Source organism: Carassius carassius, chromosome 35 (genome assembly GCF_963082965.1).
Source record: "Carassius carassius chromosome 35, fCarCar2.1, whole genome shotgun sequence".
Lineage (NCBI taxonomy): Eukaryota > Metazoa > Chordata > Actinopteri > Cypriniformes > Cyprinidae > Carassius > Carassius carassius.
Genome location: NC_081789.1, coordinates 25,438,465 through 25,459,771, shown reverse-complemented (window position 1 = coordinate 25,459,771; position 21,307 = coordinate 25,438,465). Strand labels below are relative to the sequence as shown.

At 35.9% G+C, this 21,307-nt stretch overlaps 3 protein-coding genes across 7 annotated transcripts; 1 reads left to right on the top strand and 2 right to left on the bottom strand.

Moving 5' to 3' along the window:
* Positions 1 to 181: 181 nt before the first annotated feature.
* On the bottom strand, positions 182 to 2,306 carry LOC132116417 (cytochrome c oxidase subunit 6B1). The gene is made up of 4 exons (XM_059525236.1): positions 2,150 to 2,306; positions 1,395 to 1,515; positions 519 to 619; positions 182 to 426 (listed from the first exon to the last, which is right to left on the bottom strand). The coding sequence occupies exons 2-4, from the start codon at positions 1,498 to 1,500 to the stop codon at positions 373 to 375; spliced, it is 261 nt and encodes an 86-aa protein (XP_059381219.1). The 5' UTR covers positions 1,501 to 1,515; positions 2,150 to 2,306; the 3' UTR covers positions 182 to 372.
* Positions 2,307 to 6,075: 3,769 nt separating this feature from the next.
* On the bottom strand, positions 6,076 to 13,462 carry fam234a (family with sequence similarity 234 member A). 3 transcript variants are annotated; one of them, XM_059525202.1, is made up of 13 exons: positions 13,324 to 13,462; positions 12,684 to 12,793; positions 11,567 to 11,841; positions 11,384 to 11,491; positions 11,013 to 11,195; positions 10,086 to 10,231; positions 9,872 to 10,004; positions 9,661 to 9,787; positions 9,438 to 9,578; positions 9,277 to 9,358; positions 7,362 to 7,514; positions 7,193 to 7,286; positions 6,076 to 7,004 (listed from the first exon to the last, which is right to left on the bottom strand). In XM_059525202.1, exons 3-13 carry the CDS (start codon positions 11,814 to 11,816, stop codon positions 6,775 to 6,777), a joined length of 1,647 nt encoding a protein of 548 aa, XP_059381185.1. In that variant the 5' UTR covers positions 11,817 to 11,841; positions 12,684 to 12,793; positions 13,324 to 13,462; the 3' UTR covers positions 6,076 to 6,774. The 3 variants fall into 3 exon arrangements, with proteins under 3 accessions (XP_059381185.1, XP_059381188.1, XP_059381187.1); XM_059525205.1 differs by having other exon boundaries at positions 7,193 to 7,280; XM_059525204.1 differs by having other exon boundaries at positions 12,684 to 12,790; positions 13,324 to 13,418.
* Positions 13,463 to 14,350: 888 nt separating this feature from the next.
* Positions 14,351 to 20,853, top strand: luc7l (LUC7-like (S. cerevisiae)). 3 transcript variants are annotated; one of them, XM_059525220.1, is made up of 11 exons: positions 14,388 to 14,529; positions 15,507 to 15,573; positions 16,853 to 16,947; positions 17,023 to 17,121; positions 17,230 to 17,340; positions 17,603 to 17,746; positions 17,907 to 18,083; positions 18,166 to 18,254; positions 18,794 to 18,823; positions 19,728 to 19,892; positions 20,155 to 20,853. In XM_059525220.1, exons 1-11 carry the CDS (start codon positions 14,527 to 14,529, stop codon positions 20,276 to 20,278), a joined length of 1,104 nt encoding a protein of 367 aa, XP_059381203.1. In that variant the 5' UTR covers positions 14,388 to 14,526; the 3' UTR covers positions 20,279 to 20,853. The 3 variants fall into 3 exon arrangements, with proteins under 3 accessions (XP_059381204.1, XP_059381203.1, XP_059381205.1); XM_059525221.1 differs by lacking the exon at positions 15,507 to 15,573 and having other exon boundaries at positions 14,351 to 14,529; XM_059525222.1 differs by lacking the exons at positions 14,388 to 14,529; positions 15,507 to 15,573 and adding an exon at positions 15,586 to 15,938.
* The last annotated feature ends 454 nt before the right edge of the window (positions 20,854 to 21,307 follow it).

Genomic DNA, 21,307 nt, shown 5'->3' with positions numbered 1-21,307 from the left:
TGGGCAAGTGATGGAATGTTACATTTCTCAAAATTTGTTCCCATGAACAAACAAAGGTGAACTTATGAACTGTGTTTTCTGTAAAACCCAGCCACAATTTTCTGCTAAAACCTTTTGGTTTTGTGTAATGTGCATGCATTGGATGCCAAGCCAAAATTACATGAAGCACACCACAAAAGAATCACATTTCAAAGCCTGAGAGATTTTAATGCAGAATCTGCAATACTTTCATATTAATAAGGAATGACGTTAACAATCTATCTCATCCTCCAGCGTGACAGGAGCATTTTTGGACAAACATTATTAAGGCCCTGCTCAGCTGAGGTGAGACGATACCACAGACAGATGCGTTTCGGTTCCCTTGTGCCATCTTCAGATCTTTCCCGGAAACGTTCCATCTTCCCTCTGGGTGTCCCATTTCTCGATCTGAGCAATACACCAAAATGTTGAGAGTAGGCTAAATGATCTTTATGCACAATTCTGATGTTTGCATCGATGGGAGAAGCAGGAATGTTTACCCAGGAAAGAGGACAGAGAGATTTGTAGACCCTCTTGTACCAGTCACATGGAGCCGTGTCCACACCTTTGGCATCCAGAGCTTTTTGACAGCGATAATAATCTATACAAAAAATAAATAGATTCTTATAGATTACTATGTTTTTTGGACATGGTACCATAGTATTTCTAAAAGGTGAATTGCCAAAAAAAAAAAACACATTTTCTATTTTGCATTGCTCTATAAAAAATAATTTAGGAGGAAAATATTTATTAATATGAAAATAAACTTTTTTATTTTATTTTTACTATGTATATAATTTATTTCATATTTGGTGTAACATGTTTCTGAAAGTCTCACCAAGGCTGCATTAATTGATTACAAATACTCAATGATTTGAATACATTTAAAATAATGAAGTAACAATTAAATGCGTTCTTTCTAGCGCTGTAAAATCGGTTAATCATGAATAATCCCATCCAAAATAAAAGATTGTATTTGCATATGTGTACTGTGTATGTATGTGTATATATATATAACTACACACACGCAAACATATAAACAAAATGTAAATAACATTTTTTATACTGGATGCATTAATCGATCTGACAGCCATAGTTCTTACTGAATAAAAATATTTGTCATTTAAAAATCTGTTTTTTAATTTAAATAAATCTGGCTGACCTCAAACTTTCCAACAATAGTTGAAATAGTTGAAATAGTAAAAAAAAAAAAAAAAAAAAAAAAAAAAAGACAATTCAAATGACTGACATTAAATCCCTTAAAATGTGACCCACCTGACCTTCGTTCAGTGTTTATTGCACCACCACAGGACTTTCTGCAGTGGATTACTCGCACTTAGATACTCTCTAAATAACATGTCCTTTAAATGCCTCACCCAGATAGTTCTGCCAGCAGTTTCTGGTCTGGTTCTGGTTCGGGAAGCGGGCGTCGAAGGGCGCCGTGCGGTACTTCTCCAGCTTCTGCTGAATGTCTTCGGCCATGACTCGCGCGTGTCCCTTTAAGACATCATGCAGATTGAGATAACTGCATTCTCATGAAAAATAAACCCCATCTATGACGCCCTACGAGGACCATAACGGCATAACACCCTCCTATAAGTATCTCGACATTAAACGATCTTAAACAAATGCATCTATCATTTTCACCAATAGATAATTGATTTACAGCACGTTGCGCAATGCCAAGAGATATTTCAGAAAAATGCCTATATATGTCAATAACTTTACCATAAACGGATCAGAGTGCACTTCATTTCACCATGAAAAAAAAATTAATAAAAAAAACAAGCGTCACTATTGTATTTATATTAACGTTTGTTCTATATGATACAGAGGAAAGGCCGCGCGCTGTGTATGAGTAATAAAATCATTCATTAATTTCTTTAGGATTACAAGAGCACATGTGTTCTGTTTCATATATTAGTACATTTATACGGTAATTCGTTTAGTATTTCAAATAGATCCAGAATAATAGATGCCTTCGGCATTGAGATCATCACATTGTTACACACTTTCGCTTTTACAATGAGAACCAGTATCCGACTTCACGGAGAATAATACATGCATTTGAATAGAACGCGTTAAATTAGCACAGACAATGAAAGCATTATTGTCCCATTGTGTGTTTTACCTGTCTGAGGCGGCTGGCTGCTCAAAGTGACTTTAGTTCAGTGACAGACAATCCTCATTCACTAGCTGTGTGAGATAAGTGCACTTGAGCGCTGGCGTGCAGTCCTATACTCACGGTATGGCGGACCGGGTCACATTGAACCGACTGAGATGCGATGCCTTCTCACACACACACACCAGACGCACTCATATAAGCACATATACACAGAAATACAGCAAATACATAGCCTAATCATGTATTTATTATAAGTGAATTCGTGCAACCTTCAGAAAAGCAAATCATCTCACATCCGCAAAGAGCACGTGCACAACAGCAGGTTATTATTTAACCGGTGGATTGATAACCAGCTGGAGAGATGTTTGTGACGTATGGCTGTTCTAAAGATCAACATCTTCCCGTTTTGTTTAGTTACTATGCGTTTTATTATGACACATTGTTTGTCTAAACATATTGATTGAAATATTATTCCCAAAACGTTCTGGGAAGGTTCTCTCAAAGTTATGAAAACATATTATTTTATTAACATGAATAGAACATTCGTTCAGAGTCATCTCAAATCATTAGAACGAAAACGCTATTTAAACATCGTGCATGGAACTTTTTATTTCTTCTGAATTCTGAATTTTAAATGTTGCTTGTTTTAGAACGCTCAGAAATAATGATAAAGTTGCATGTGCTTAGTCAATAAATAGCTTCAAGGTTCACACACAGGGCCTTTTCTAAGAATTCTGGGCCCTGACTGGTGCTCTCCGTCTCTTAACTGTAGAAATACAATGGAAAGATTTTTGTGGGCATATGACCCCGCGGATGCTTCGCATCATTCCCAGCTGATGCCCTGCTGCTGTGATAAATGGAAAGTATTTTGCATGTGAAGAGTGTGTTGGCATGCAGCTCAGATGTATCAAATGGCAACACCAGAATAATGACCATATTCATACAATGGTCGGCTGTTTGCATGTTGTTACTGTGATAACGTCAGAAGCATGATGTTTGTTGTGTCTGGGTGCACAACGTAGTTTTCCGTTCTCTGACGCTAATTAGACTGAATTAAACGTCGCTATAAACCCATCAGTGGTATTCATAACGAGCATAAGTGCACTTTCGGTTTTGCATTTCCCCCCCCCCCCCCACACACACACAATTATATATATATATATATATATATATATAGGCTATATATATATATATATATATATATATATATATATAATATTATTATTTATTTATTTTTTTTCTTGCATTGACTGTCTCTGTGGTCCACTAAACCGACATGAACTTACTGTACGTGCACGTGACAAGTGACCGGAATCTGACACCAGAGCGAGAGCGCGCGAGCTGTGCGCACCTCCCTTGCGCGGTACATGTGACACGTTTAAAACATGCATGCTATCTACACGTCAGCTTTAATGACGAAGCATTTTATTTATTATTAAAAACAAGCCGTGTCATACGATTTAATACAGTAATGTGGTACGTTGATTTTATTAAATATTAATAAAATACTATTAGCTATTTTATTCATTTGTTTTTTAATGGTGCATAAATTGCATAGTTGATTGTATTGGTTATTATAACGTATTGAATAAAATAACAGAAAACAGAACGGAGGGAAAAAAAATAGTATTCTGAAAGCTTGCCATATGAATATTTAGTTGGTATAATAAATATTAATGAGCTAAGTGTAACCCTAAAATGTGTCTTAGATGAACATGAAATAAGAAGACAAAAAGAAATGAGAACTGCATTAAGGACTGAAAAATAAAACAAACACACACACAAAAAAAACAATAGCAGTGAAAGCATTCTATTTATTACACAGTGTAACAATGCAATAATTTAGAGTATTCTCAAATAAAGACATGAAAATAGCACAAGCTACATTTTCGACCTGATCTACAGGTTAACAAAATCAGTGAATCTAAACCAGTTAATAATAAAGCTTGAATTATAAATACAATGCATTAAAGCTAGCCGATTTATTTGAAACCTCATGTTCTACACCTTCTTCACGTGTATTCGATGCACAGTGTTTCATTTATTTAGGATCCTTTAGATTCAAAGGCATGTTGTTTTGGTGCAGCTGATCGTCCTGATCCTCTGTGGATGTAGACGATGCACAGAAAACCAAAGATGTCATAAAGCTCTGACTTGGCTTTGATAAACTAAAGATACAATTCTGCTCATCGGTTCAGACATCCACAACCCTGCTTTAAATAAAACCCACAATTTGAAGATATGATTCTAAACAGCATATGGACAGAATGTGTATATTACTCATAAGAGGATCTGTAGTGATTTCAGGTCCCTGTTTAAGGCACATAATGTACAGCTTGATGTGATAACAGTCCAGATGTCTGGGGTCAGTTTTTCTTTTGAACATATATGTGATCCTGGAGAACAAAAGCAGTCTGAAGTCTCTGGGGTATATTTGTAGCAATAGCCAACAATACATTGTATGGGTCAAAATTATTGATTTTTCTTTAATGGCAAAAATCATTAGGATATTAAGTAAAGATTATGCTCTATGAAGATGTTTTGTAAACTTCCTACCATAAATATATCAAAACTGAATTTGTGATTAGTGATATGCATTGCTGAGATCTTAATTTGGACAACTTTAAAGATGATTTTTTCATTATTATGATTTTTTTTAGTACCCTCAGACTCCAGATTTTCAAATAGTTGTATCTGAGACAAATATTGTCAGATCCTGATAAACCATACAGCAACGAAGAGCTAAATTATTAATCTTATTTAATCATTCATGAATAAATCTCAATTTAAAAAAATTGACTTTATGACTGGTTTTGTGGTCCAGGGTCACATATTATTGCATCTTATGATTTTTTAAAAAATGTTTTACAATTTTTACTCTGAATGTACAGCACTATGTGATAACAGTCCTCCATGCTAACAAATCAGCACAATGAGTTAACAAGAATGACAAAGGTGCATCTTTAACAAAAGCAGCAGCATAAAACAGCAAACACTTAAACATTTTGTTTTGACTCACTCAAACTCTTAAAACATTAATTAAAGAGACATAAAGTTTCCATCCTAACAAACAAACCCCGTGATACAGGAGCAACACTGCACTGCAAATCTAAAATATTCACTTGTTTTTTCTATTCAACACACACAACCCGCCTCGTTTTTAGTGTTGCCGCAAAATGCAGCTGAAAAGTGTGTCTGAAACAAGTTGTGGTTTGAGTAAATTCCTCCGTTATAGTGTTCCACAAGACATCACTCCCTTACAGCACTACAATCAAATCTGCACAATTACCCAAACATCAATCTCATCAAACCCATGTCCAGGTCACATTTCATACCAAAATCAAAAGGAAAACACAAGAAATTATGTTTTGCAAAAGAAAATGAAGCCCATTTTTAGGACAATACATTTTTTTTAGATTGGGGCATTACTTTTATGACGTTTCATAAATGAGAATTTACTTACGCTTCGTCATGTAAACGGATTTGGAGAAATGTAGCATTGCTTCTCTTGCTCATCAGTGGATCCTCTGCAGTGAATGGGTGCCGTCAGAATGAGAGTCCAAACAGCTGATGAAAACATCACAAGAAGACACAAGTAATCCAGTCCATCGGTACACATCTGGTGAAGTGAAAGGCAGCATGATTTTGTCTGAGCTATGACTATAATATATATAAAAATGAAAGAATTCATATTTTCTCATCTTATTTGTATTATCTTATTGTTTTAGTGGATCTGGTCTGAATCAGGAGAGAAATACGCAGAGATAAGTAGATAGATAATGCAGAGATAATACACAGTGTTCCTGTGGCTCAGTGGTAGAGCATTGCGTTAGCAGCGTAAGGTTGTGGGTTCGATTCCCCGGGAACATATGTAAGGTAAAAACTGTTAGCCTGAATGCACTGTAAGTCGCTTTGGATAAAAGCATCTGCTAAATGCATAAAAAAAAAAAAAAAACAAGCACTGACTATGAAAGAAAACAGCTCTAAACAAATATGTGGGTGGATTTTAATGTAAAAGACATTAACTGATGGACTGGAGTGCTGTGGATTATTGTCATGTTTTTATCAGCTGTTTGGACTCTCATTCTGACGGCACCCATTCACTGCAGAGCATCCATTGGTGAGACACTGATGGAATGCGACATTTCTCCAAACCTGTTTTGATGAAAAAACAAGCGAAAACAAATTCTTGGATGTCCTGAGGGTGAACACAGCCTTTTTGGATGAACTGTTCCTTTAGGCTAATTTCCAAATAACATCATCTTGACCCAGACCGTTCTGCAGGAGACTCACCTTTATATGAAATCCCTGATCATTATTCAAATAAATGTACCTCCTGATAGTCTCCGGCTATGAAAAATCTGAAATGCTTTACAGTAGTTTATGATTGTCTTAAAATAATACAGCATGACCCAAAACTTATAAATTAATATGTTTGAAATAAATGCATTGGGGACAAAACCCTGCTGATTTGGTTTAGTTTCCTGCAAGTGTCTTGGGTGTAATGAAATCATTCTCAAGCACAGTTTAAACTAGAAGATCTGATTAACAGAGCTGTTTAGGATTTCAAGAGTGAATTTCAAGTTCTACATGCAGCCAGTGACCTTTGGGATGAAGATTAGTGCTGTGTTTCAGAAAAGTGCATCACTGAAGCGCAGCCTGTAGAACGCCTCCTTCACCTCTTCTTCTTTAACGGCTGATTCGGCTCCTACTCTCAGAGCGGTGCTCTCCGGGACGTCCCCCTTGATCTTCCTCTTGGTCAGAATCACTGGATCCATCTCACTTAATTCTGCGTGCTCTCGTCCGCACCGTCCCGTCAGAACGAGGTAGCCTGCATGACGGCCTCGCTCCAACAGTGTCGCTAAACAAATGCAGAGAGATCTTTATTTCTGAATAAGCCTGACTTACAACATGTTGCAATATAAAGATCGTTTTGCAAACTTTTAACCTTATATAGGCCTTAAAGGTACAGTATCAAAAACAGTGTCAAATACAGAGAGAACATTGTCATGAATAACTATTTTTAATGCAGCAAAAAAAGAGAGATACCTTTAAAAGATATGATGTTCTGTGCAGGATTTCTTCTTTCAAGCAGCAGTTGGGAATATCGAGGATGCAGCAGGAATGATGAATGCATCTGATTCTGAGTATGAACAAACACACATCAGAGTCTTATTTCTGCAGGTGTGTGTGTGTGTGTGTGTGTTTGTGCTCTTACAGTCTGGTTGCCGTGACTCGGACTCCGTCCCCAGATCATGAACACTGAGTAGGTGTTCAGTGTGAGGACCGACGCCGGACGAGGACTCGGAGTCCAGAACAACAGATTCATCTCCCACAGGACGACTCCAGAGCTTCCACTGAGGACCAACACCTGAGAGAGAGAGATGATATATACATGCACTAAATGTCAGGGGTCAGTTTGTCTTTTGATCATATACAGTATGTCTAAGTCTCTGGGGTATATTTGTAACAATTACCAAAAAAACATTGATTGGATCAAAATTATTGAGTTTTCTTTCATGAAAATATTAATTCAGCTTATTCAATCATTCATAAATGAATCTCAATTAAAAAAAATTGACCCTTATGGTTTTGTGGTCCAGGGTCACATATTATTGCATAATCTCATATGATTTTTAAATTTTTTTTTGCAATTTTTACTCTCTCTCTTCTCTCTCTCTTTTTTTTTTACAATTTAAAATGTATGAATCTATGAGACAATTTCACAAAAATAGCGTTCTTTTTAGCATTTTATGTTACATTAATCACCAATAGGACATAACACAAACATTTCGGCTAAAGGCCTTCTTCAGTGCATTAATTCAATCCCTCCACCAACTTTTTCAGTCATTAATTACATTCTATATATATATATATATATATATATAAGAAGTTTCTTCTGTTCATCAAGCCTGCATTTATTTGATCAAAAATACAGAGTTTTTTTTATATTGTGATATATTATTACAATTTAAAATAATAGTTTTTAAATTTATTATACTTTAAATGATCATTTATTTGTGTGATGCAAAGCTGAATTTTTAGGATCATTATCACATGATCCTTTAGAAATCATTCTAATATGATGATTCATTATCAAAGTTGGAAACAGTTCTGCTGCTTAATATTTTTTCAGAACATGTGATACTTTTTTAGGATACTTTGATGAATAAAAAGTAAAAAAAAAGCTATGTTTTTAAAATATAAATATTTTGTAATAACAATATACACTACTGGTCAGTAATTTGGGGTCAGTAATTTTTTTTTTTTTTTTTTTTTTTTTATAAATAAAATCAATACTTTTATTCAGCAAGGATGTGTTAAATTGATAAAAAGTGATAGTAAAGAAAATATATTATTAGAATTTTTTATTTTATTTTGAATAAATGCAGTTCTTTTTAACCTTTTATTGAGCAAATATATGAGACAGCAGAACTGTTTCCAACACTCATAATAAATTAGAATGATTTCTAAATGATCATGTGATAGACTGATGTTACATGTGACACTGAAGGCTGGAGGAATGATGCTGAAAATTCAGCTTTGCATCACAGGAATAAATTATTTTTTTTAAGTATATTCAAATAGAAAACTATTATTTTAATTTGTAATAATATTTCACAATATTACTGTTTTTTCTGTATTTTTGATCAAATAAATGCAGGCTTGATGAGCAGAAGAAACTTCTTTTCAAAAACTGTATGTTTTATTTTTCAGGATTCTTTGATGAATGGATAGTTCAAAGGAACAGCATTTATCTAAAATACAAATCTTTTATGTCTTTGTACTGTCACTTTTGATCTATTAAATGCATTCTTGCTGAAAAAAAAAAGTATAAATATAAATTAGTATTAATTTCTTAAAAAAAATATTACTGATCCCATTTTACTTTTGAACAGTAGGGTTTTACATATGATTAAAACAATAAAAAATCAACACACACACACACACACATATATATATATATATATATATATATATATATATATATATATATATATATATATATATATATATATATATATATATATATATATATATATATATATATATATATTTTTTTTTTTTTTTTTTTTTTTTTTTTTCAATCAATTACAAAATTATTATCAATAATAATAAATTTAATCACTTACTCTTTTGGTTTCATTGTCGATGCATTCCTCTATCATTATGTCTGGAATTCCATCTTTGTCGAATTGTCCAAATGTTGGCACACTAGACAAACACACAGAGGAATAAATCAATGTACGGCACAGAAACCTTCCACTGGTTTGGAGCAGTGTTTTAATGGCACCTGAGCAGAGCGCTGGTGTTGGTGCTCCATGCCATCTTCAGTTTGTCTGTGTGCAGCAGAGACACGCTGGAGTCCGTCTGGACCAGCAGCGATGGAGAACTACTGCCAGGAACAACCATCACACGCTTCAGAGAATCAGACCTGCAGTGAAGCCAGCAGAATAAATGAGAAAGGAAAATCAAAGAAAGAAAGAGGATACGGTTTAACCCCCAATGTGTGTTACTGATAGAGGGAGATCAATCCAGTGTTTTTATCAGATTTTTCCTTCCAGCTTTTCTCTTCCTTCAGCTCAGACTTCAGACTGGCCCGATCTGTCAGATATCGCAAACTGACCGCATAGAGTCCAGATTCTGTGGAGAGAGAGAGAGAAACAGTGCAGTTCAAAGACCTAAAGGAGAAACAATAGAGAAGAGGTGCTAAAATCCACTACACACTTGTGAGTAACAGCAGGTACGGAGCACCACTGGCCGTTCTGAACTGCTGGTGACCAAACACCTCGTTCCAATCAACAATCACCTTCAGGCCGATCTGATCACCTGACTGTCCTGAGAAAAACACCAGCTCTATCTAAAAGAGGAAACGGATCAGAGTGAACGTTATCACACAGTCTTCAGTGTGTGTGTGTGTGTGTGTGTGTGTGTCTCGTACCGGTACGGATTTGAATGATTTCGCGTCAGGATTATATGAAAGTATAGCAAAGTCGTCTGCTTTATCAGCGTTCAGATCCTGAATGCTGATCAGCGGCAGATTTCCGTTCAGCACAGTAGAACGAGACCGCTGCCACCTGACCACACCTGATGAAACAAGACATCAAAAGCTTTCTGAATGCACTGTTGATTTGGACAGAAAGTACTGAGGCTGTATTATTAAGATCATACATTACTGCTCAAGCATTGTTTTTTGAAGAAGAAGAAGAAGAAAATAATACTATTATTCAGCAAAAGTGCATTAATCTGATCAAAAGTAACAGTAAAGACATTCATAATGTTACAAAAGATTTAAAAATAAGGTTTAATTTGTTAACATTAGTTACATACATTAAAGTAAAAATGGACAATACTTATACATTTATTAATCTTAACTAATGCTAATCTCAACATTTAATAACCAATAAGATCAAACGTTGTATCTGTTAACATTAGCTCTGTGAACTGACAAAAAAAAATTACAGTAAGGTTTATAAATGCTATAAAAAAGATTATTTTTAGTTTGTTAGTTAATGCATTAACTATTGGCAAATGAGACATTATTGTAATGTGTTAAAAAGGTTTCTGTTATAAATAAATGCCGTTCTTATTAACTTTGTTAATCAAATAATCAAGGTTTGTCATGGTTTTTATCAAGCAGCAGAACTGTTTTCAACATTGACAATAATAAGAAATGTTTTCTCATATTAGAATGATTTCTGGAGATCATGTGATGGAGTAATGATGCTGACAAATCATATAAATGCATCCTTTATAAGCATTACAGACTTCTATCAAAAACATTAAAAACAGGAGTTTATACCATAATATTTAAATAAAACTGTTACAAATACGTTCTTTTCTTAGTAATGTTCACTGAATCCTGTACCTGTCTTTTTATCAACAGCTGTGAGATTGTCTGCGTGAGCCACCAGACATCCTGTTCCCTGACGTCCGAGGCCCTTTACACCGCACTCCACCCAATCAAATTCAGCAGCTAGAGGTCTTTCCCAAAGCGTCTTCCCATCAGTACCATCAACAGCCGTTAAAACCAGACATGGGATTGATAAATCTGAAAAAGAAACATTATCTCAGGCAGCATAATACACAATATATTTTAGGGGATAATGACTTCAATTTGGGTCTGATCCTCTTACATAACTATCTGATCAATTCAGCCATCTGAACTTCCTTTAAGATGCTTTTGTGTCTCTATGAACAACAGCAAGCAGGTTAATACAGGTGTGTTTTTGGGCTTACCTTCACTCAAACACGTGTTACGGCTGGCTTCAGAGTCCTTGTAGATGAACAACACATCCAAGACTTTGTCTTCATTTGTGTCCTCAACAGCCAGGAAGTCATACGTGGCTACAGGAGAGAAACACTTTCAGTATCCCATCAGAAATGCATGAATGTAACTCCTGTATTGTGCATGTTGCTCACCTGCGTCAGGTAACGTGCGGTTCCAGGTGGAGAAGTATTGAGGCCGTACGGGGCAGGGAAGGATGAATGAAAAGGTGAAGACCACCGCCAGGCACAGGAGGAGAGAGAGGAGTAAGGCAGCGGTGCGCCACCCAGTCAGGTGAGGCAAGCCAAGCTTTTCTGAGCAGCTTTTCTTCTTAGACACGCCCCCTTCTGTCTCTTCACCCTTCAGAGGCTCCGCCTCTAAACCGCTCCCTGGTGCATCTGCCATCTCAGAGCAGCAGACCTCCACAGCACTGCAACACAGAAGCAGGCGAGACATAATCATCTGCTGATTATCAGAAAATGAGGAAAAAACAAGAAACTAGCACAGTTAGAAAACAGTCCATCATATGTTATGCATAATATTTGGGTTGTATTCCAGAATACAGTTTAATCATTTGACATCATATTTGTATCATATTTGATATAGTTCTAAAGCATCTAAATGATCAAAACTGAATTGGTAAATGAACTGTCACAGAGTGACAACTGATATTTCTATGCATTTTATGTAAATATCTGCTATGCTGTTATGAAGCTCTCAGTGATTTACAAACGATCAGAATTTCATCTTACTTTCTGGCCATATAAATATCAGCATCTGTACTAAAAAGCTAATTTTTGCTCAGTTTTTTCCCTCTTTTAAGTATTAGTATGAGATTATACTGGATGGCATTACAGGCATTACTGGATGAATCCAAATATGTGTTTTGTAATCTTAAAATCTATTTTATTTCTGCAGATATTTATCTGCAAGTCTACTTAAGCACAAAAGGTTAAGACCAACCAAATGTTATTTTAAAAATCATAATAACATTTTAAACTATGACTAAAAAAATGAATATAAAAATATATTTAATGCTTAATTAAAATCCAGTAATAATAATTTCATATGGCACTTATAGGATGTCTTTTTATTCTTCAAATACTGAGCAAAAATAACAATGAAGCACAGATTCAGGTCACAAAATGCATGAATCCAAACATGCAAAAGAACACAAATCTCCGTAATAGCTGACTCAAATTAATGTAATCTATGTGGTTAATCACCATAATCAAGGAAACAAAGAAAGAGTATCTAATTCTTCTCTCCTACCTGAATTGAACCGTGTACGTTCAGTGACAGCAGAAGCATCTAAACTCATGCACACTCAACAGATCCTGCTTCTGTTCCCATCCAGAGTGTTCTGCGTCAGACAGGAGCTGCTGTTCAACATCCAAACAAAAACACAACAACATAACACCTAGATGAGCCCAGGGCCAAACAAACACCTCTGTTCTAGAAACTGTCATTAGGATGACAACAACATTTAACAACTGCAGCACTGCACCACACACACACACTAATCACTTATATACACACAAATACACTAGAAACAACATAACTATATATATATATATATATATATATATATATATATATATATATATGATTTTTAAAGTATAAAATTCATCCTAAGCTTGTTACATGGCATTAAATAGTAACCACAGTTTAACTAAACAAAGCTTATATAAGTATTTTCACATTCATTAGCTAAAAAACAAAGCTGTGGCTAACATAAACAGAAATCGAGATAACGTGTTGTAGAAAAATTGCTAGGTTTGTCTTAAATCTTAGTTAATATGACATCAGTTAGGGCATCTCTTCAGTTTTAATCAACAAGCCTCCCTTGTCGACCAAACAGAAACAAGTAAATGAATTAAATAGCGGTAGTTTTGGTAAGATCAAAACAAACCTGGTGAATGACAGATGCTTCTGCTCCTCAAGGGGCTGCTGAGCAGGTTTGACCACGAGACCTCCGCGTACGGCGACACGACTGGGACAAAAGAGCGAGTTTGTGACAATGGATTCTTCTGCGAGGAGGACAAAAATTTAACGTCGTTTAAAATTACACACTGAGAAATTATAAAGAAAGCGTTTTACTAATTGTACGCATAGCGCAGAAATGTAAGTATTTTTATTATTATTTTTGTGTTAAGGCTATCGTCTTAATATCTTGCTAAAATTTCTATATTAAAATAAATTATTTAAACAATTAGTTAAAAATAATTTTGTAACACCTAAATTTAATATTACTGATGTTAGTAAGCATGTTACAGGTTTTGTTATGCATTTGAGTTTCCTAATTATTATTATTTATTTCATAAAACAAACAATACAAAAATGTAATAAAGTAAATTATTTAAAATATATTATTTAAACGATTAGTTACAATGAATATTTGTAACTGCTAAATTTTAGTAAATTTGTTACTGGTGTTGTTATACATTTGAGTTTCTTAATTATTATTATTATTTATTTCAGAAAACAAACAATACAAAAATATAATACTAATAAATAGTAAAATAAATTATTTAAACGATTACTTACGATGAATCTTTGTAACTGCTAAATTTAATATTGATATTAGTAAATGTTACAGGTTTTGTTCTACATTTGAGTTTCTTTATTATTATTATTATTTATTTCAGAAAACAAACAATACACAATATATATCATAATACTAATTATAATATATAATAAAATATATTATTTAAACCATTTGTTAAATTAAATATTATTGATGCTAGTATGTTACACGTTTTGTTATACATTTGAGTTTCCTAATTATTATTATTTATTAAAAAAAAAACAAAGAATACAACAACAACAAAAAAAATTATAAAATATATTTATAAAAGACACCTCCCCTTTAAGATTGCGTAGCGCGCTCCTATTGGCCGCTCACTCGTTTGAGTTCGTTGCTCTCTCGCTAGTGAAGAGAGAGAGACGACGGCTGCGACAGACACTGTAGGGAAGTGGTTCGCCGATGATTATAACTTTCATTTTAGGGTAAAATCACCATCACCTTTGTAAGGCGAACGAGTTAATCGTTTCAGGATGTCGGCCCAGGCTCAAATGAGAGCTTTGCTGGATCAGCTGATGGGAACGTCGAGGGATGGTGAGTGTTAGCCGCGTGCTAACGGCTCTGAGAGGATTTCTGAAGGCCGCGCGCTCAGATTAACCCAATCCAGTATATAATGAGCCAGACAAATATTGAAATCAATGTCTTAAGCGATATATCAGAGTCTTAAGATTAGCTAAATGCAGCAACACTTCCTCTTGAAACGCTTCAGTTTAATGTTTGTGTCCATGAAGGGGAGTGATGACGTCAGCGGGACGACGTCACGGCTCCGTATGCTCAGCTAATAATCAGTAGGTTAAGAAATTATTCTTATTTTTTTTAGATTATATAAGAATTGAAAACATACAGACATCCCATTGTGCCTGCATATGTAACTCGTAAGTAATTTGGTAAAACTACTAAAAATTGGAATGTTGTTATTATTATTAGTGATAGGTCATAATGACGTCAATGTCAAATAATTAGCTGATATTTTTGACAGCCTTGTCAGTGGTTTTTATTGTAAAATATTACACTTAATATTATTGAGTAGTGAATGCTGTGTATATGTTTGGGCAGTTGGAAAATATCTTTAGTAAATCAATATTTTGCATATTCAAATATGTATAAAATATATTTAAAAAGATGAAAATTTATACATAAAGCATTTTCAGCCTCCTCTCCTCCTTATCAGCTATTAATAATGGGATTTCGTATATGAAAGTTAATTCCCCAAAAATGGATGCAAGCATTAAATCTGAAAGAGCATTGCCAAGAGGAAATAGGACTTTTAGATTTTGTGAAGTGATTTTGATCAGCTCAAGAGGATTTTGCTTAAGATAAGTAAACAACATAAGGGACTTGAGCAGATGCACTTGAGTTTGTTAAATTGAGTTTTACTGGCTGTAAGAAATCTCACCCTCCGTGTGAATGAAGCGACTGTCTGTGTGAATGCTGAGATGAATTCATATGCTTCCCGTACATTTGTTTTATACAGACTGAACAATTGTGGCCCCTTTATTCTATTCATTAAGGTTCAGTGTATGTTTGCCAGCCTACATCTGCAAGGGAGTTGCAGAAAAGCCTCATGTTCATCGAGCCGTGAGTCACCAATGCTTTTTAAAGCTGTTATGAATATGAAAAAAAAATACTGTTTGCTTTCCAGCAGTAACTGTGTTACACATCACGCTAATTGGTAACGTAAGAGTGAGCAGAGAGGATACGAAGCTCCTGCCCAGGCGGATGTAGTTCACTGATGCTGCGCCTGAGCGGCTTTCCTCAAATCTAACTTAAAAAAAGATAAAATAAAGGAAAGAAAACTCAAATTCCTCCGCCGACGTCTTCACCTTTATTCTTCTGTATCATTCCCAACTTCCTCATTACAGGTTTGGGCAAGAAAAGCTTTTCCCTTTAAACTTTTAGAGGCTGGGACCGCAGGAGGGGTTCTGAATGGGAGAGACCTCGCAGTGTGTATCAATTAACCTTTCACTTTAGTTCTCAATGTCTTATTTCAACTTGGTCAACTGTGGTTTAATATGCACATTAGATTATGTACTCGTGAGGGATAGTGCTATTACTGAGTACAAGATGGCTCTGTGAAACATTTCTCTCTGATCTGTTATCCCATACACGTTTGCACTCAATTGGCTGTTATAAAACCATAGATGCATCATGCAAACTAGGGCTGGGTGATCTTAAACATTTGATGTTTGGGTTTTTTCCCCTGGCTTTTTAATGTTTTGCAACATCTTGAATAGCAGTGCAATAATTCTAATCCTTATATTGTAACCATTTAACTTCTCAAACGTAGTGTTTCTGATTTAAATTTAATTTGCACATTTAAATTTTCATGTATTAATTGATTTAGTAATACTTTTTGCTTATGTTGGTGCATACAAACTAAATGTCTTGTGATAATTTTTAAATAATAATATCTAACTAAATTATACCTTAAAATGCAGCAAATATCAGTATATTTAATTATTTTAGCTATATCACCCAGTCCGAATGCTCACTGTAGAAAACATCAGTCCATTTATATGGCGGCTGTACAGAATAAATAACTAATAATAACCGGGGTCCATGATCAGACGCTACCTCTTTATTTTTAGACATTCACATTAAGAAGCCAGTTAAAAAAAGCGGCCTTGGGTCAGTGAGAGTTAAACATCTCCAATCTACATGAATGAAAAGCCTTTACTTTCTTGTGAAACAGTTTATATCTGACACTGTCAAACACATGTCAGAACTCATGATTTCACTGCAGTGACGGGCAGGTGTGTGACCCTTGGCCGCAGAGTTAGCAGTGTGTAGCGGAAGCTGTGTGTGTGTGTGTGTGTGTGGTCTAATTCAATGTCTGTTATGTGCTGTGTCCTTACAGGAGATGAGACGAGACAGCGGGTTAAATTCACAGACGAGCGCGTTTGCAAATCGCACCTTCTCAACTGCTGCCCGCATGACATCCTCTCTGGAACGGTAAGAGAAAACATATTACAGCAGTGGATGATGAGTGTTTGTGCAGCATATTGATGAAGCCGTGTGTGTTTGTAGCGCATGGACCTTGGCGAATGCTCCAAGATCCATGACCTGGCGCTGAGAGCAGACTATGAGATCGCGTCTAAAGAGAGAGACCTGTTCTTCGAACTGGATGTAAGTGATTCGGTATTGAGTCAATCTCATCTGCTAGAGCTTTCAATGAATTTGCAGCAAGGGGTTTTTAAATCTGATGCTGAATCTGTGTTGTGTTGTGTTGTGCAGGCGGTGGATCACCTGGAGTCGTTTATAGCTGACTGTGACCGCAGGACTGAGTTGGCCAAGAAGCGTCTCGCTGAGACACAGGAAGAGATCAGCGCTGAGGTGGCTGCAAAGGTATGCAGTGTGGAAAAATTTTAAGTCACAGTGGTTAAAAGATTTTTTTTTTACTATAATAGCCCTGATTATTACAACCCAAAATGTAAAAAATTATTTTTGGCACTATCAAACCTTTATTTACTTTTCTCAGTTTATGAATAATCTGATCTTTTGTGAGCAAATAAAATGAGATAATTGATGCTGTGTATTCAAGTCCCTAGATTGTATAAAGAACTCATGGAGTTCAGTGTCTCATTTACCTTGTGTGTCTGTTTGGCAGGCAGAAAAGGTTCACGAGTTGAACGAGGAGATCGGGAAGCTGCTGGCAAAAGCTGAACAGCTCGGTGCTGAGGGGAATGTGGATGAAGCTCAGACAGTCCTACAGGAGGTTGAGAGAGTCCGAACTAAGAAGAAGGATGCAGAGGTTCGTCAACACACTATACTATTTATTTGCAAGCTGTCAGATTTTACCCATTTAATTTTTTACAATCTTATATCTTTCTTACTCTAGTGTGAGTTTGTAGTGTTTTCTGGATGTTGTTCTGACACGGCTAGTATTATCATTTGCTCTGTCTTATGTACAGGAAGAGTACAGGAACTCTATGCCCGCCTCCAGTTTCCAGCAGCAGAAGTTGCGCGTCTGTGAGGTTTGCTCCGCCTATCTTGGTCTTCATGACAACGACCGGCGTCTCGCTGACCACTTTGGCGGCAAACTGCACCTGGGCTTCATCCAGATCAGAGAGAAGCTGGAACAGCTGAAGGTAACGGGTCGGTCAGAATCAGGTGCCGTGCGGGTCATTGGTTTCGAATCGTAAGTGACATTGCAGCATTTTCTCTCTACAGAAAACTGTGCAGGACAAACAGGAGAAACGGAACCAGGAGCGACTGAGGAGGAGGGAAGAGCGGGAGAAAGAGGAGAAAATGAAAAAACGGTGAGAATGTTTTCAACATTTTCATGTGATCTGGTGCATTTCTAAGATTCCTAATTTTTGTGAAATATACTGTAGAATCATTATCTTTGTCTAGTTTGCCTATTTATTTTTATTTATTGTTTTTATGTAGTTTTTTTTTTGTCTGTGTTTTGAATTAAAATTCAAAGACATCACCTGTTAAAATCATTAGTTTTGAGACTATTTTATGTGATCGTGTGCATTTCTAAGATACTAAACTTTTGTAAAATTCTGTAAAAAAAAAAAAAAAAAACTTTGCTAGTTTATTTTCATACAATATTTAAATGTATGTTATTTATTATTAATAATTATAAATATGTAAATTTTCTCTTTTTTCCAACATTTTGTCTTTCAGTTTTTGAAGTTCAAGGAAACCCACTATTAAAAAGACAAATTTTTATTATTTATTTAAAGATTTAATAAGTGCATGAAGTTTCCAAAGTCAGTGAGTAGTCAGTTTAATTATAGTGATTGCAATGTTGACCAAAATAATTGTTATTCTTGTCTGGTTTTCCCTGTAGGACTAAGTCACGCAGCCGAGAACGGAAGAGGTCAGTTGCTCATTCACTTGTTAATCCAGCATTTATTTTCATGTCCGTTATGCCACTTATTACAACAAACATGCAAATCAAGATCTGATGTTGAGTCAAAGAACATTGTGCATTGGCCAAAAGTACATCATGCCATGTAAGAATAATGGTTTCGACAGTTGTGGAAATGTCAAGGCATTTAAAAAATTGGAACTTTGAAGTGATTTAATAAAATCTTGAAACGTTTTGAATTTCTGTACTTTTTTATTTTTTTTTATTTTTTTTTATTTATTTATTTGTTCGGGACAGTGCACATTAATGAACAATCTAACATTTCTGTACAGACTGTAAATGAGCCAGGTTATAGCATAAATGCTAATTTTCACCTGTAGTCCCGAGGCAGGAAGACAACAACATAAAAATAATACAACATAAAAGAACAGACAATAAACAGTATCAAGCAAGAGACACATTAGCACATATTCAGGCAGATTACATCAATAAAGTTAGTCAAAATGAGGACATATCTGGGAACTTTTTAGAAACTGTTTAAGGTGCATTTTAAATGTGCAGTAAGTAGGACACTCCGTTCTATAGTAGATTTAGGCTCTCCTCTCTCCTATAGTAGGCTCTCCTCTAAAGTATTTCATTGGCTTTCAACTGCTTTGGGGTTTAAATGTTGAAACTTCCCTAAAAAGCCATAGCATAGAACAAATAGTTCTTTTAGTAGTACTTTTAGTACTAACTAGTTTGCATATTAATCAGAATGATTCATTGTCAAATCAGCCTAGATCAAAATAAAATCCATATCTTATAATTGCAAATGACTAAAAGATCAAAGAAAACAGGCTTTTATTGTAGCATTGGACATTTCTCTAATCTCAAGCAGTTGTTCATATCTGTTTTTTCCTTCCACTGTTTCTAGGTCTCGTTCTCGAGATCGTGATCGAGAGCGCAAGCGTCGGCGTTCCCGCTCTGCATCACGAGAGAAGCGGCGTTCCTGTTCTCGCTCCAAAGAGCGCGACAGACGCCGGCGGCACCGGTCTCGCTCCAGATCCCGCTCGCGCCACAGCCGAGACCACTCACACAAGTAATAATGAATGCTCCTCCTCTCTCATTCATGTGAAGCTTTGAAAAGCCTGAATTTTGGTTTATTATAGTCTCTGAAATAAATTCTTTGCTGTTGTGATTTATTTTATTTTTAAGGAAAACTGTTCTTAAATTTCTTTTAGTTTCTGTTTTAAGTTAATATTTCAAGTATGGTGTTCACCATCAAAATAGGCAAGATTGGCATTTAAAAGCAAACAAACCCTCAGTGATCTTGCAGTAACGGTTGATTGCTGTGTGTTTAGGTCTTCACGGGACCGTGATCGCGAGAGGGACAGCAAGCGCAGTTCCTCCGAGCGGAGATCAGACGGGATGAACGGGAGGACGGAGTCTCGCCGTCATGATGACAGAGAGGCTGGAGAGATCTGAATCATCTCACTCTACCATAACAAACACACACAGCGCGCTCTCGTACATATACCCACTTTTTATTTATCATGTTTGCTTGGTCTGTAGTAAACTGCCCACGCCCTGTTTCATTACAGTCTTTGTAGTCTTTAATATCTCAGTCCTGTGAGACTCAAACCTGTCGGATTCACTGTCAAATGTTGGAAGGACAATTGTGTGTGGAGGTATTATTTTGTTCCTTTTCTCAAAAGCATGTACTGCCACTTTTTGTTGCGCCTCCATAATGTGTGTTTTTTTGGGGGGATTGGGATTTTGTTTTGTACTGTTTGTCCTGAGTGGATGTGCATGTTTTGCTGAAGGCTGTTCTGAGGTCAGTTTAAGTCCCCTTTGTTTAACTAGAGCTGCAGTATTCCCTCAGAGAGAGATGGAGAGTGACTCTCTTTGTATCAATAGCAGAGGCGTAGAAGTTTAATCTAAACGAGTGAATCCCTCATGGCATATTGTTTCAGATTTACCATGTACATGATCTTTTATAAGGCTGGTTTGATTTCATGTTGTCCTTATCAAAGTGCATTAAATGGTTTTATGAATTTAAATGGTGTTTGTCATTAATGAGGGAACTTGTACATATTCAGTGTATTAGTTGAAAGTCACTTTAATGGGTTGGTCACTTTTTACCAAATAAGATTAGTGTTTGTGTATTTAATATTAGTATTTTGGGGAAGTCGTGGCCTAATGGTCAGAGAGTCGGACTCCCAATCGAAAGGTTGTGAGTTCGAGTCCCGGGCCGGCAGGAATTGTGGGTGGGGGGAGTGCATGTACAGTTCTCTCTCCACCTTCAATACCATGACTGAGGTGCCCTTGAGCAAGGCATCGAACCCCCAACTGCTCCCCGGGCGCCGCAGCATAAATGGCTGCCCACTGCTCCGGGTGTGTGTTCACAGTGTGTGTGTGTGTGTGTGTGTGTGTGTGTTCACTGCTCTGTGTGTGTGCATTTCGAATGGGTTAAATGCAGAGCACAAATTCTGAGTATGGGTCACCATACTTGGC

Excerpts from the sequence above, each read along its gene's own strand:
- LOC132116417 (XM_059525236.1), bottom strand. The coding sequence starts at position 1,500 with ATGGCCGAAGACATTCAGCAGAAGCTGGAGAAGTACCGCACGGCGCCC. Across the intron at positions 620-1,394 it reads CTGCTGGCAGAACTATCTGG|ATTATTATCGCTGTCAAAAA; the intron begins GTGAGGCATTTA and ends TTTTTTGTATAG. Across the intron at positions 427-518 it reads CTCTCTGTCCTCTTTCCTGG|ATCGAGAAATGGGACACCCA; the intron begins GTAAACATTCCT and ends TGTATTGCTCAG.
- luc7l (XM_059525220.1), top strand. Across the intron at positions 15,574-16,852 it reads AGCCTCATGTTCATCGAGCC|GAGATGAGACGAGACAGCGG; the intron begins GTGAGTCACCAA and ends GTGTCCTTACAG. Across the intron at positions 19,893-20,154 it reads AGCCGAGACCACTCACACAA|GTCTTCACGGGACCGTGATC; the intron begins GTAATAATGAAT and ends CTGTGTGTTTAG.
- fam234a (XM_059525202.1), bottom strand. The coding sequence starts at position 11,816 with ATGGCAGATGCACCAGGGAGCGGTTTAGAGGCGGAGCCTCTGAAGGGT. Across the intron at positions 11,492-11,566 it reads CCGCACGTTACCTGACGCAG|CCACGTATGACTTCCTGGCT; the intron begins GTGAGCAACATG and ends TCTCTCCTGTAG. Across the intron at positions 10,005-10,085 it reads AATCATTCAAATCCGTACCG|ATAGAGCTGGTGTTTTTCTC; the intron begins GTACGAGACACA and ends TTCCTCTTTTAG.